Raw genomic sequence first — 15,891 nt, forward strand, 5'->3', positions numbered from 1 at the left:
CCATCAACAAAATAATCAAGCGAACTTTGAAAACCAGCTTGGACAAGGCTAAAGGTTGTTGGCCAGAATTTGTACCCCAAGTTCTTTGGTCATACCGCACTTCGTATCGGACATCAACAGGAGAAACCCCATTCTCACTTGCCTTTGGTACAGAGGCTGTTGTCCTAGTTGAGCTTGAGCAAGCAACATTCCGAGTCTAGAACTATGTGCAAAGCGAAAATGACAAACAACTTACCCTCAACTTAGATCTAGTCGAGGAACACATAAACCAGGCTCACTTGAGGAATGTCGCCTACAAGCAGCGCATCTCCAACTACTATGACTCAAGGGTCAAACCTCGTTCTTTCAAAGTGGGGGACTGGGTATTGAAGAAAATATTACTCTGCAACAGAGTCCCAAGTGAAGGAACACTTAGTCCAAACTGGGATGGACCGTTTGAAGTTGTTGGCATCAGTCGCCCTAGCTCCTACAAGCTTAGAAACTCTGATGGCAAGACCCTTGGCCATCCATGGAATGCTGATCACTTGAAGTACTATTAGAAGTAAACTCACATTGTACAAGAGTTAAGTTTCAGCAGTTCGGCATCCTATGTAACAAAGACTATTTGGCATGAATTCAATAAAGAGGTGATTTAGACAACTCGATCCTAATCCTTTTACATTCCTAGCAATGAAACACTCAGGTTCAAAGCATCAACATGAATGCTTCCAACATGAAACAAAGTCTAAGTATATGTCAGCATGACTATACAAATAAACGAACAACTTTACAGTATATTCGTTCAATCATACATTCTAACACATTCATACATAAACCAACTGTGCTTTGAAAGGGTTCAACATATTTTGTGTCATTCGACACTTGCTACAATATATCTAAACACCTTGCCCTTATTCTCACCAACCAGGTGATGAAATGTACAACCTGTACTCTAATATCATTTGGCAACTTGCCATTCATGCCACCAACCAGGTGATGAAATGTGCAACCCGTACTCTCCTTCATGCCACCAACCAGTTGATGAAATGTACAACCCGTACTCTAATATCATTTAGCAACTTGCCACTCATGCCACCAACCAGGTGATGAAATGTACAACCCGTACTCTAATATCATATAGCAACTTGCCACTCATGCCACCAACCAGGTGAAGAAGGAACTCATCTTCATGCCACCAACCAGGTGATGAAATGTACAACCTGTACTCTAATATCATTTGGCAACTTGTCATTCATGCCACCAACCAGGGGAAGAAGGAACTTATCCTCGTGCCACCAACCAGGTAATGAAATATGATGAAAGGTGATGAAGGAACTCACCTTCGTACCACCAACCAAGTGATGAAAGCAACTCACCATTTATTCCACCTACCAGAAGACGAGTGCTACAACTTGTACATGTGAACTCCTAGCATTCACAAATAATCAAAAACCCTCAAGCTTGACAACTCAACTAGGGGAGCACTTAAGCCCAACAAAAGTTATAGTCACCAACAAAGTCTTATTGCAAGCTAACAACAACTTCAGTGCATGGCATACGAAGATCAAGCTATTCAGCCCTCTTGCATCTGCTTCAAACATTTCCCTTCTGTAACAATGTAAACACTACAATTCTCAAAAGCTTCACACACTCTTGATCAAGACAGTGTGAAGCAAAACCAATTTATGGTGCCAACAAAAGCTTCATCAAAGGAGTTCAACCACAATTCTCAAAAGCTTCACACATTCTTGATCAAGACAGTGTGAAGCAAAACCAATTTATGGTGCCAACAAGAGCTTCATCAATAGAGGGCAACCACAATTCTCAAATGCTTCACACACTCTTGATCAAGACAGTGTGAAGCAAAACCAATTTATGGTGCCAGCAAGAGTTTCATCAATGGAGGGTAACCACAATTCTCAAAAGCTTCACACACTCTTGATCAAGACAGTATGAAGCAAAACCAATTTATGGTGCCAACAAGAGCATCATCAAAGGAGTTCAACCATAATTCTCGAAAGCGTCACACACTCTTGATCAAGACAGTGTGAAGCAAAACCAATTTATGGTGCCAACAAGAGCTTCATCAATGGAGGGTAACCACAATTCTCAAAAGTTTCACACACTTTTGATCAAGACAGTATGAAGCAAAACCAATTTATGATGCCAACAAGAGCTTCATCAAAGGAGTTCAACCACAATTTTCAAAAGCTTCACACACTCTTGATCAAAACAGTGTGAAGCAAAACCAATTTATGGTGCCAACAAAAGCTTCATCAATGGAGGGCAACTACAATTCTCAGACCTTCGAAGCAAATTCAATTTATATGGTTCATCCAAACCTTCGACTACTACAAGGTGTGGCTTGCATCACAATCTCTTGCTCAACAGTGTGGAAACAAAATTTGTATATGTTCACATTTTCAAATTTCTAGTTTCCCAAAAAAAAATAAAAAAAGGGAAATTCAACAAACCTTCATCAATGGAAGACAACTACAAATTCTCAAAAGCTTCATACTATCTTGATCAAGATAGTGTGAAGCAAAATCAATTCATGGTACCCAACAAAAGCTTCAACTCCAAAGCTTCGCCTACAAAGCTTCAACTCCAAAGCTTCACCTACAAAAGCTTCAACACAAAAGCTTCACCCATAAAAGCTTCACCAACAAAAACTTCAACTCCAAAGCTTCACCAACAAAAGCTTTATCAATGGAGGACAACTACAAATTCTCAAAAGCTTCACACTATCTTGATCAAGATAGTGTGAAGCAAATCAATTCATAGTGCCCAACAAAAGCTTCAACTCCAAATCTTCACCTACAAAGCTTCAACTCCAAAGCTTCACCTATAAAAGCTTCAACACAAAAGCTTCACCCACAAAAGCTTCAACACAAAAGCTTCAACTCCAAAGCTTCACCTATAAAAGCTTGACCCATAAAAGCTTGACCTACAAAAGCTTCACCCACAAAAGCTTCACCCACAAAAGTTTGACCCACAAAAGCTTCACCTACAAAAGCTTGACCCACAAAAGCTTGACCCATAAAAGCTTCACCCACAACACAAAAGCTTGACCCACAAAAGCTTGACCCATAAAAGCTTGACCTACAAAAGCTTGACCCACAAAAGGTTCACCTACAAAAGCTTGACCCACAAAAGCTTCACCTACAAAAGCTTGACCCACAAAAGCTTCACCTACAAAGTTTCAACACAAAAGGTTCACCTACAAAAGCTTCACACTACCTTGATCAAGATAGTGTGAAGCAAAATCAATACATGGTGCCCAACAAAGCTTCAACCTCAAAGCTTCACCTACAAAGCTTCAACACCAAAGCTTCACCTACAAAGCTTTAAAATATATATATATATATAGATATATATATATATATATATATATTCGGAAATTCAAAAATTCAAAAATTCAAAAAAAAATCGAAAAAAAAAATTGCCTAGGCCTCATCTTCTTTGGGCCTAATAACGTTCATAACAAATATATATGAAGAAGGAGTTTTGGGCTACCACTTAGAAAGGAAATGCCTCATTCGTCAACTCCCTCGACTGGAGACTTGGGGGACTTCTACCATATGCTACTGCACCTTGATACTCGGAAGTCTCACGACCACTCAATGACTTGGATTTTTCAAGTCTCCAAACGAGAAGTTTTCCTTACTCGGGAAATTAAGGGAGCACTACCTCAACATACATGCTTCACTCTCAAAGCTTAAACATACAAGCTTCAACAAAAGAAAAAATTCAAGGAACTTAGTGAAGAAGGCCTTGGTGTATTTAACACAATACGTTGAAATGAAGCAAAGCTTGTTTATTGATACCTCCGATAAGTTACAAATATGTACATATACATGAATCAAAATAAACAAACAAGAGGGAGCCTTCACAAAGGTTGCTCATGAGAAGTCTCAGTAGTCGGTAAAGCCTCAGAAAGAGTAGGCACCGGAGGGTGATCATTCGGAGCCTCACTACTGGGCAGAACCCCAGAAGGAGAAGGCACTGAAGGTTGATCATTTGGAGCTTCATTATGCGGTACAGCCCCAGAAGACGAAGGCAATAAATGCCTTTGGAACAAACCCACAAACCTCTGATAATCAAGTAAAATCTGACCATCAGATTCCTGCAGCTGGTCGAGCTTCCTCTTCATGTTTGTAGCATAGTCATATGCGAGCATGTGCAACTGTTTATTCTCATGCTTGAGCCCTCTGATCTCCTGTTTGAGACTTATCACTTCAGCCGCCATTGATTCAACTTGGCGGGTTCGAGCAAATAGGCGTTGGGCCATATTGGACACAAAACCTGCACACTAAACACTGAGAGCCAGAGAATCCTTAACAGCCAACTCATCAGATCGTTTGGAAAATAGTCTGTTATCTTTGGGAGTGAGAAAGTTCTTGGCCACCACCGCAGTGGTCATATCATTCTTCATCACAGAGTCCCCAACGGTAAGAGGACCAATAAGGGATAAGAAAGATGGGCGCCATATGTTGTCTTGAGAAGGCATAGCTGCCTCTTCACCAAAGTTCAAGTCAAAATGATGGTCGGATGGGCCAGACATTCTCAGAAATGATGAAGGAGAAATGAGGTACAATAAATCTCTTAAGTAAGGGGAAAATTCCTACAGGCAATAACTCTCTAAATGAACTAATTGCACACAATTGGTGCCCTTATAAAAAAAAGGGCAACAGGGCCGTTGGTTCAAAAATCGAAGAGGCACCACTCTTCGGATTCCGAAGAGGCACCACTCTCCGGATTTCGAAGAGGCACCACTTTCCACACGCAACATCAACTCTTCGGGTACCACATCTCTGACAAAGTTTAGACACATAAATTTTGAAGGTCCAGCTACCCTACTATTACCCACAAGGGTAAAGGAACAGCACCACTACTTGATAACTAGAAAGTCTCAATGTGTGTCAACCTCTGTGCTCCGTGGCAAGGCAGACTAGCAAAAATGCCCAACCTTTACTCACATTCGAGAAAACACTCCCAACAAGATTGCTTGCTCAAAAATCGAAGAGGCACTGCCCTCCGAATCTCGAGAGCCAGACTTCCAACAGGATTACTTTCTCAAAAATCGAAGAGACACTACTCTCCGAATCTCAAGAGTCAGACTCCCAACAGGATTGCTTTCTCAAAAATCGAAGAGGCACTGCTCTCCGAATCTCGAGAGCCAAACTCCCAACAAGATTGCTTTCTCAAAAATCGAAGAGGCACTGCTCTCCGAATCTCGAGAGTCAAACTCCCAACAACATTGCTTTCTCAAAAATCGAAGAGGCACAGTTCTCTGAATCTCGAGAGCCAGATCCCCGACAGGATTGCTTGTTCGAAAATCGAAGAGGCACCGCTCTCCGAACTTCGAGAGCCAGATTTCCTTGGATAAAGCTTATCTGCAATCTTCACACGCAACATCAGCTTTTCAGATACCACATACCACTTTTTCAAAGTGCTCTGACAAAGTTAAAATGTGTGAAGCTTGCAGCTCCCACTACATTGATATAACCAAGAAAGGTAAAGGAATAGCATTATTAATTGCTCAAAAATCGAAGAGGCACCGCCATCCGAATCTCGAGAGCCAGACTCCCAACAGGATTACTTTCTCAAAAATCGAAGAGGCATCGCTCTCCGAATCTTAAAAGCCAGACTCCCAACAGGATTGCTTTCTCAAAAATCGAAGAGGCACCGTTCTTCGAATCTCGAGAGCCAGATCCCCGACAGGATTGCCTGTTCGAAAACCAAAGAGGCATCGCTCTCTGAACTTCGAGAGCCAGATTTCCTTAGATAAAGCTTGTCTACAATCTTCACACGCAACATTAGCTTTCCAGATACCACATACCATTTTTTCAAAGTGCTCTAACAAAGTTAAAACATGTGAAGCTTGGAGCTCCCACTACATTGCTACGACCAAGAAGGGTAAAAGAATAGCATTACTACTTGTTGTTAGGGAGACTCCTATATATGTCGATCTCCACCCTCCACGGACAAGCAGACCTGTAAAAATGCTCAACCCTTCCTCATATCTGAGAGGGCACTCCCAACGAAGCCTCTCGAAATACTCAGCTTTCTTCCCCCCTAATAATACCTATACAAACCAGCCACACCAGAGCAAGAGTATCTCATATCATCAGGGTCAAAAGCAAAAGTATCCCATATCATGCTTTTTCCTTGTCTTTTCCTTTGCCCTTATTCTTACCTACAAGACAAGGAGAAAGAGAGCAATCAGTCAGCACTTGGAATCAAGCTTCCAGTCAGGAACTGACTGCCTGGAACCCCTTGCCTGATTACTTACCTGGCATTGCTCTCGAGTACTCATCTTCAACATCTTATGCTTCCAGAAAAGATACCACATCTGCCTGAGGAATAGATAGGGCAAGTTAGAAGGATATAAGGAAGCATGTGGAGACAAGCACAACAGAACACATGCCGATTCATTTATTACTTCGTCAACAGCAAAAGTATCACATATCATCAAGGTCGAACGCACTATTGATTTGATGGATTTGTTTTGACCCTCAAATTCTTAAGTCGGCCTTATACTCTGGAGGAAACCAGAAAACCCTCAAACCCAGTTTAAGAATAAGCCTGTGGAATGTTACTTCTTCAAAAGCAAAAGTATCTCATATCATCTATTCTCCATTTGCTTCTCCTTATCCTTGTTGCTATTTACGACACAATGAGAAGAAAAACAATCAACCGGAAGCTAAAGTCGAACCTCCGATCCAGGTTGCTTGCTTGGAAGTCTGATTGCTTACCTTGTCTGTTACCTCTTTCGGCAAATCTCCTAGCTCGGCGACTTGGGGGACTCCTACTATAGGGTTTTGTATCGCACTTGACCAAGCCCGAAACTACAAGTAAGCTTCAAGTGAAATTGATACAGTACCTTGTGCATCTTCATCCGTTAAAGATACCACCCCTGGAAGGAGGAAAAATACTTCCAAAGAAGATGCCACATCTACATATGAGACACATAAGGCAAGTGAAAATGATACCACACTTCAGTACTTAGAAGTTTTGTGATTACTCAATGGCTTGGATCTTGCAAGTCCCCAACCGAGGAGCTTCCCTCACTCGGTAACTTAGGGGAGCACTATTTGTACCATACTTGACCAATCCCGAAACTACTGAGCACCGGTCAACGTTATACCGTCAAGGACCCAGAAGAGTTTCCCTCCAACCAGGAGGCCAATCACAGCGCGACACGTGTCTACATCAGAAGCTAATCATAGCGCGACACGTGTCAACATCAGATAGAATGAAACTAGAAACTCTCTTCTATAAATAGAGATCATTCTCTCACAATATTTCCTAATGTCATTTGTACTAAATCATTCACTTGTACTCACTAAAGGAGAGCTTAAACCTATGTACTTGTGTAAACCCTTCACAATTAATGAGAACTCCTCTATTCCGTGGACGTAGCCAATCTGGGTGAACCACGTACATCTTGTGTTTGCTTCCCTATCTCTATCCATTTACATACTTATCCATACTAGTGACCGAAGCAATCTAGCGAAGGTCACAAACTTAACACTTTCTATTGTACCAAAGTTCTCACTGATTTTGTGCATCAACAATGTGCTTAGGTATTTTATAGGATAAATCATATTATATTAAAAAAAATTCATAATGAGCAATCAACATTAACTTCTTGTTTTCAATTTGTTTCAAAATTTGACTTCTTGATCATTGACTATTGCTGATTAGCATTGACTGCCATTGACCAACGATAAAAGCTAAGCTCATTTATAAGGTTTTTTTTAGTAGTCCAAAATTACCAAACTAAACTTTTTCTTAACAGGTTACCTGCGAGTAGACAACAGATTTTTAATGGGTGACCCAATAACAACCCGATTAGTTAATGTGTTGACCCGAAACACGTTATTTTTTGTGTATGGTTAACAGGTCGTGAATGAAATTGTCAGGTCTACTCAGAGGATGAGGGAGACGAGCCAGAGGCTGCCATTGTATGCATCATCGCAGCAATGTACCACCAAAACTTGTCCTCCTACTGGCGTGCAACTTCTTCCCAAGCTTCTTCTTGCTGGCTTATGGTCTCTAATTGCATCTCTACCCAGAAGACATCCTGCTTTGAGGCTAGCAACTAGATGAAGAAGAACCCCCAAAATCCCAATCCTGACCTGCTTTATGGCCTTGGTGCTCTCAACCTTTCCGTCGCCCAACCACGTCTATCAGTAATTGTAGAGACACATCTGGATCAGGTGTCAATTGTTCCATTAGCGTGTCCGGATGCTGTTAGGAAAGGTTGGCAAGGTACTTGTCATTCTTCTGCGACATAGAAGCCTATAAAAAAATAAAATAAAAGGAAAGCAATTAAATTTGTCGATCATAATTTTAAATTTTTTAAGTGTAAGGAAATTTGAACTTAAAATTTGAACGGAGTACTTACATAAATGTTGTCAGCCACCTGGTTGCCATAATTGGCATGCGTATCCCCCTTAGTTTCGATCTCCAGGAAAAGTGAACCCTTCTCACTCCGTTCCTCGACCCGAAAACCAAAGTGATGGAAGTACTACTTCGCTTTCTAGTTACCCTTACTTGCCTTTGATGTCTGCTGTGAAATTAAGAAACAAAAAATTAAAAAATCTAGAAATGGATTGGTCAAAGCTTCAGCAAGAGATGCACAATTCTAGAAGTACATATGCTATGCAACTCGTACTTTCACTTCTTATACCACTCAGTCCACACTCGGTTTAAGTACTCATACATACCCGACACTTCCATGTCAATCTCAAAGTTGACTTGAAATAGACAAAAAACAAGTGTTTAGTTTAAAAATACACAAAAAAAGGATAAAGTAAAAATAATAATAAATTTGAAAAAAAAAACACACGTTTACTTAAGATCTCTTTCACCATTGCCTCCGGCACCTCAGGGGCGAGCTTCCTCCATGTTGGGGGCGACCATGGAGCTCTTGGTGTGGATGATGGCTCCCATGTTGTGAGTCAACAGGCTGTTGGCTTTGAGGTCAAGCGTTATGTTGGTGATCCGATTCAAGGACAAGCCTCTATAGATCCCCAGCACTTTGACCTTCTTCCCGCCCGGATTGGGAGTTTCCCATCTCCCGTCGGGGGCATGGCCGCTGAATCATCATCGGCCTCCGCTGCGTCACCAATTGGTTAGGGTTTAGTTTATTATAAATAGAGTGTTTTTGCTTTAGTAGAGATCAATTCAATCAAGGTGTAGCATTTAGTTTGTAGCTAGCTGTCTCACCAATTTTATTGTTGGTTAATAATAGTTTCATAGTTTGTTTATTCGTCTGTTTGATACTCGGATTTTCAACTCTGGTTAACTTTAAACAAAATTCCTATCTTTCTCATTCTTGTATTAAATTAATTGAGAATTCTATTTGAGCACAAGTTATTCAGCGTCTCTGATTTCACCTAATTGCAACGACAAGCATCATTTTAATTTCATGTCATAAATTTACCAATTTTGACAAATATACATATTTGAGATGTAGAATTAAAATTTTCCTCAAATAAGCCATTGGATGCTTGAATGCGAACCCTACTAGCAAAGCCAGGAATTGACGGGGGGAGGGGCGAAGTTAAAAGAGTGCAAGGTTCAAAAGAATAGCAACAACCAAATCATTTTATATAGTAATGTCTTCCATAATTTATCAACATAAACAAATTACAATTGTTGCCGACGACGTTTCATACCATGAAAACGTCACATAATAGGCTCATTATCAATAAAAGCAAATACATCTCTCTCTATGTAAACAAGCATACTATCACTCAACCATTGATCTCCCATTTTGTTACGCAATGGTGTTTTCACAATCTTCATAGCAGAAAAAGCTCTCTCCACCGAAGCGGTTGCTTGAAGATTAGCCAATATCTCATCCAACTCAGTGGGCTCACTTTGTTGTGAACTACTCAGAATATTCAAAGGAGGACTTCTTATATTTGAAGGAGGAGGAGGATGACTACTTGGAATATTTGAAGGAGAAGGACTACCCGAAATGTTTGAAGGAGGATTTAAGCATTGTTTCTTATAGTAATGTTCCATTACGTAACTGTAAAATGAAAAGAAAAAAAAATCTTAGACTCTTAATCCTAGAGTAGACTATACTAATATGCATAATAACCCAACCAACAATTCAATTAATCAATACCAATAAGCATATAAATTATTAAATAAATAAAAAATTCATTCAACTAATCATATGAATACAACTAATCAAAAATTCAAATTTTAATTTTCACCCTAAAAAATAATTTCATAATTTCATATCAATCAATAATCATAGAATCATATCAATAATCAATAATCAATAATCAATAACCATATTAGTGCATTACCATATGATTCTATACTAATTAAACAAAATTCGTATTAAATAATTAATTAGGGTTAGGGATTATAAATTTAGGAATTAAAAAATTTACCTTTGAAATTGAAGGCTAGAAGTCGGCTTAGCGGCTGGAGTGGCTAGTGTTAGCAGCAAAAAGCCAACAGAAATTAGCCAATGGGGATTTATTTTTCGTTCCGTTGGGGTTGTGCGTTGGCTGCAGGCTCAGGCTGCTGAGATTTTGGGAGAAGCTTTGCACTCTCTCTCTCTCTGATTGGGGAAGGGAGAAATTTGGAATGGTAAAGCATGACACGCGGGCTGACTAAGTGAAGGAATGGGGGACATGCCACGCGGTCCCCCCAAAACATATATATTTTTTTGGTTTTTTTCAAACATTGAAAGTTTCACGTGGAGGGGCACTAATTTGAAACAGACATGAGACATGGAGGGGCCTAACTTTGGGACATGCGGGCCAGATTTTAAATTTTTTATTAATTTAAAAGGAAAAAAAAGAACCCAGTGCTGCTGCACGCAGCAGCAAAACCAGTTCACCGGTGCCAAAACAGAGATGGAGGGGCTGGGTTTTCCGGTGAGGGGAGGGGCGAAACCTCGGCTTCAGCTGTGTTTTCCGGCGAGGGGAGGGGAGGTCGCCACTCCTCGTCCTCACGTGGCTTCGCCACTGCCTACTACGATCACCATGTTTCCATACAATCAGAAATGTTCCGGTGTTTCCAGGGGCATCTGAACGTTCTACGACTCGGATTCCCCGGCCCTTGGGTTGACAAATGACAATCCGACAAACTGGTTGTTGGATGCCACCCCCTTGTTCTACAGACAAATACTTCTTCAGTGCTTTGTGAACTTAAAGCGCACTTTTGTCCCATCCTGCCAGTTAAAATCGAAATTCAGGCATATATAGCTCGATCATTGCATGTGTGAAATTTGTAACAGCATGCTCTTAGAAAAACAGACAACACTAATATAATTATGGAAACTTTAACGAAAAGTTCCCGGTACTGTCATATTTTTACACTAAAAAGTTAATCCTGATACTATTCATTTTACCCTTTATTTTGTCATTATCGTTAAAACTCAAAATTTTCAAATTATTTTCATTAGTTTTGCTTATAATTATATTATATTATATATATATGTGTATGTGCGTGCGCGCGCGGGGGCGCGTGTAGTAATATTACGAAAGGACAAGGATTGTCTACCCTCGCGTGTCCTCCTGTTTGTGTAGTAACGGTTAAGCCACGTCAACATTTTATATTACTATTTATTTTTGTCTTATTATCCTTATAAAAAAATAATATAAAATATTAACATAGCTTAACTATGATTACACAAAACAAGAGGGTACGAGAAAGCAGACAATCCTTGTCCATTACCAAAAGATCATTGTTGGGGATTCCTTCAAAGAGACAAGATTTAATCCAACCCTCAATGAGCAGCCAATTCCCAAGATTACATCTTTGAATTCTGTGCTAGGGAAAGAGAAACTCAAAATATGATTATGGCTCCTTAAACTACAGAGTATGATTGTAGTACAATTTTTTTTTTTTGGGAGCACATGAGGTAAAATTTAACTTAAAAATAGAGAGCATGGTTGAAGATGCTCTTAGCTATAAATAGCATAAATTGTTATTAGCCTCCAATTGTAATGTATAATCCTACTTTTTTTCGTAGACTAGTTTGATGTATTTCCACCGGTGTGGATTTGCCAAGGCATCCGGGCACTTTATGGTAAAGCCCAGCTCCACGGAAATGGATCTTTTCTAGATCTTTTCCATTACGATCATCAGATTAAATGATCTGAATCTTCAAAATTTCATTCAATGATAAAAATTTATTATAACTTTTAAATGATCAAAACAGTTGAGTCATTGGATGAAATTTTAAAAGTCCAGATCATTTGATCTAGTGATCTTGGTAGAAGAGATCCGGAATCCAGCTCTTCCAATGTGGATTACTCTAGACAGGTGGTGGGCCCCACGGAACCCAGACAGCTTCTTAGGCCTTCCCGACCCATGCAGGTTCCCAGGTAGATGATGGGTCCCAGATGATTTCAGCGCAAGTGGCTCAGATAGCTGTCCATCTCCACCATTTAATCTCTAATAGTTTGGCGATCTAACGGTCTATTTTTTTTCAACTTTTAAAATGAAAATAAAATGTAAAATAAATGTTTAAAAAATATATAAAAAAATGGAAAATCCAGAAACAAGTTTTTCCAAATGGTGCAAAACAAAATATTCAACAGTTACACACTTAAAACGCGCCAAAGCATCAGTAAAAAGCTAATGCATTTATTCCTTTTATTTCTTTTTCTGTAGTACAATTTGAGGTCCAATATATTTATCAAAAACAAAATAGAGTTTCAATATATATATATATATATATATATATCATAATCTGTAAAACCTAATTAAGGTTAATGTAGTTGTTTTCAATCATCCACTTGAGGCTCCAATGGTTGTATTGACACTTATAAGCCCAATATGCCCATCCAAAAGTGGCACGCCCATACACATCTACTTGGGCACTTGCAAATCTCTGGTATTCTTCCTTTGATGCTCCATTTATCGCCCATTCGGCAACCCATTCCCCTGTACGTACAATATATTCTCATCAATAAGCCAGCTAAAACAACTCTTATGAGGAAAAGTGTTTCTTACCATTACTTATTGCTTAATTAATAGTAACTTACCAACAAATGTGAGGGGTACACCACTGGAAGTGGTCACAGTATCGAGATCCGAAGCTCGTTGGTTGTGGATGAAATCGATGTTTTGTTGCACGCTGAAGCTGTTGAACATGTCTGAATAGAGGCTGTAGTAATGCACATCTACGACCACACGATCGAGGCCTTGGGAAAATGAGAGAAGCTCCTTTGCATCAGCTGGTCCTAACCGGTTCGATAAGACGACATAGGCCCTTGAAGTGTACTTCCTTACTGCATCATAACCGGCTTTGTAATAGTTTTTGAGGCTGTCTAGAGTAACACCTGGTGCCATAGGCTCATTCATTAACTCAATTGCAGCAAGAGCTGGATGGTTAGCGTATCTGTTTGGGAAAAGGGAAAGGTTCACATTAGTTGTTACTTTGCTACAATTAAGCTTAATTCTTGTATACGTTTGCTTCTATATTATTTGTTTAGTGAAGAATTGAACACTTAAGACCTTGCAGCTAAGAAATCTATAACTGCCACAGTATCCTGTATTTTGGAATTTCCCCATTCAAGATAGCCATCTCTTGTTGCACTGTGATCATTGCCGTTTTGAGAACCTTCAACTGCATGTAGATCGACGATCACCTTCATCCCGTAATTTCTGCAGATATGTTCATAGAGGGAAACAGTAAAAATACTATAATTTGAAGTATTTTTCTCTTTCTGTTCTCTAAAATATAAGTTATTGTTCTAAAATTAAATACCAATATATAGATGACACAATACGTGCAACGACTTACTGTGCCCAAGAGAAAGCATTGTCAAGGGCTTTCAAGGAGCCACCAACAAAAGGCTTAGGTGGTGATGGATCTTTTGCAATCCACCATCCAACCGGGATCCTCACCGCATCCAAGCCGTTTGAAGACAAGAATCTGAAATCATCTTCGGTGATGTAACTGTTCCAGTGATCCTGTTAACCATGGTTTGAATTGAACTTTATTATTTATAATCATTAATTGATTACTTGCGTCTGATGTGCCTGGTAATACTAATGATCAGTTACCTGCAAAACTTGAGGAGCTCTGTCTGGACCATAACCATTTGTGATTTGGTATTCACCTCGCAAGGTCTTGTCACTTAATATTGTCATTATGAAGACAGATGGGTTATCGTCTTCCCAACCGGAGCCCCCATAATCTGCAGTCAACTGCGTCTCGGATGTTGCCTAAGTACGACGAAAAACATGATTTTGATGCCATTAGTTTTCCAGTTCCTCAACATAAAAGACTTGGTCTATACAGTTAAAAGACCATTTTAATTTAGTAATAGAATAGTTATATGGTCTGTCAATTATATATGTTCTTTATCTTATAAGAATGTTCACATACTGAAGTGAGATCAGATATAATATGTATGTGACAAATAAATGGATGTTCGTTCAATACTACCAAAAGAAAAAGCACCTGCAGAAATAAACCATTGGATGCTTGAATACAAACTCTATTTGGATCACCATCTTTCCTTACAATCCGAAATGTTTCTGAATTGCCTGGTGAATCTGAAACTGCGACAACGTCCCGGTTTGACAATCCCACAAACTGCTTGTTGAACACTCTAAAATTGAAAGACGATTCATCGATCCTCCACAACTGTATGCATTATACAACGAGTCAAATTCTTACCGTAAGAATTGAAGTTAATTTCTATGATTAATCAAAGTTGACATTAAGAGCATATATACCCTAAAAGTTTCCCAACCAGACGCTGAATCGCGGTTCACAACAACAGTGGAACCAGAACCACCCCCATTTTCTGCAGCAAGATACTTCTGCAGCTTTGTGGACTTGAATTGAACTTGTGTCCCATCCTGCCAATGATATTCAAAATCAGTAAAATATTATCGGTGACTTTTTTGACGGAAAGACGGTTAGATTATTGAAATACATTACGAAATAATAACTCTAAAAAATACATCAAAATACATGTCAAAACATGTTTCCCTCAATTCTGACATACACACACACATATAATATATGTATATATATGTCATGTATGTAGCAGACGTACCAAAAGGTCATTGTTCGGAATTCCATCAAAGAGAGGAGGTTTCATCCAACCCTCTATAAGAAGCCAATTCCCAAGATTCACAGCTTTGAGTGGCAAATTGATATCTTGTGCTAGGGAAACAGGAACAACACATAACAATAGGTACAAAGCCAGGACATGGTGATATCCCATCTTTCAACCCTTCAATCTCTCAATCAGAAATGAACGGAAAAGGCAGCAGGTGCTTGTTATATAGAAGCAACAATTTGGTAAAGTTAAAACAGTAACGATGAAATATTTCTAACGTTTGATTAAATAAATATAAAAACTTCGATGAACTGAGTTGACTAAGAAATTAGCGTTCCAATAAGTTCAACACGTCGAGGAGGAAGAAAGTCTACATTTGATTATTGTTGCCATGACCTAGTTCAACACGTCGAGGAGGAAGAAACTCTACATTTGATTATTGTTGCCATGACCAGCCAAAGGTGGGAAGAATTATTGCTTTCGCCTTACATGGAATTTTATGTCAATCATGGGATAATTAGTTTCTATGATTCAGCAGCAAAGGTGGGAAGACGTATTGCCTTCTTAAAGGATCTTTGGTTTAAGGTCAATCAAATATGTTTTACGAAGCGATATTCTACACTAATTTACATTAAAAAGAGCAACAGTGCTTAAACACAAGATGCAATGAATTGAAGAAAAATGTGCTAACTATTAACTAAGTCAATGACTTTTTTAGTCCACTACTTATTTACTAAAGCGTTTATATTGGCTCAAGCGTGTTCGTGTACCTTTTTCAATGGGGTTGCGGTTGCTTGACTTTTTCTCTCTCTTATCTTGACTTTTTCTTCTTTTATCCAACTAGCAA

At 39.3% G+C, this 15,891-nt stretch overlaps 1 protein-coding gene and 1 long non-coding RNA gene across 2 annotated transcripts; both read right to left on the minus strand.

The window, feature by feature from the left end:
* Positions 1-9,569: 9,569 nt before the first annotated feature.
* LOC126626505 (uncharacterized) lies at positions 9,570-10,992 on the minus strand. The gene is made up of 2 exons (XR_007624709.1): positions 10,401-10,992; positions 9,570-10,027 (listed from the first exon to the last, which is right to left on the minus strand). It is a non-coding gene; the product is annotated as an uncharacterized LOC126626505 (long non-coding RNA).
* A 1,597-nt stretch (positions 10,993-12,589) lies between these two features.
* LOC126633361 (probable glucan 1,3-beta-glucosidase A) lies at positions 12,590-15,370 on the minus strand. Its single transcript, XM_050303942.1, has 8 exons — positions 15,039-15,370; positions 14,713-14,838; positions 14,435-14,620; positions 14,035-14,196; positions 13,772-13,941; positions 13,483-13,632; positions 13,011-13,366; positions 12,590-12,909 (listed from the first exon to the last, which is right to left on the minus strand). Exons 1-8 carry the CDS (start codon positions 15,207-15,209, stop codon positions 12,725-12,727), a joined length of 1,506 nt encoding a protein of 501 aa, XP_050159899.1. The 5' UTR covers positions 15,210-15,370; the 3' UTR covers positions 12,590-12,724.
* Between the last annotated feature and the right edge of the window lie 521 nt (positions 15,371-15,891).

Source organism: Malus sylvestris, chromosome 1 (assembly GCF_916048215.2).
Source record: "Malus sylvestris chromosome 1, drMalSylv7.2, whole genome shotgun sequence".
NCBI classification, from domain to species: domain Eukaryota; kingdom Viridiplantae; phylum Streptophyta; class Magnoliopsida; order Rosales; family Rosaceae; genus Malus; species Malus sylvestris.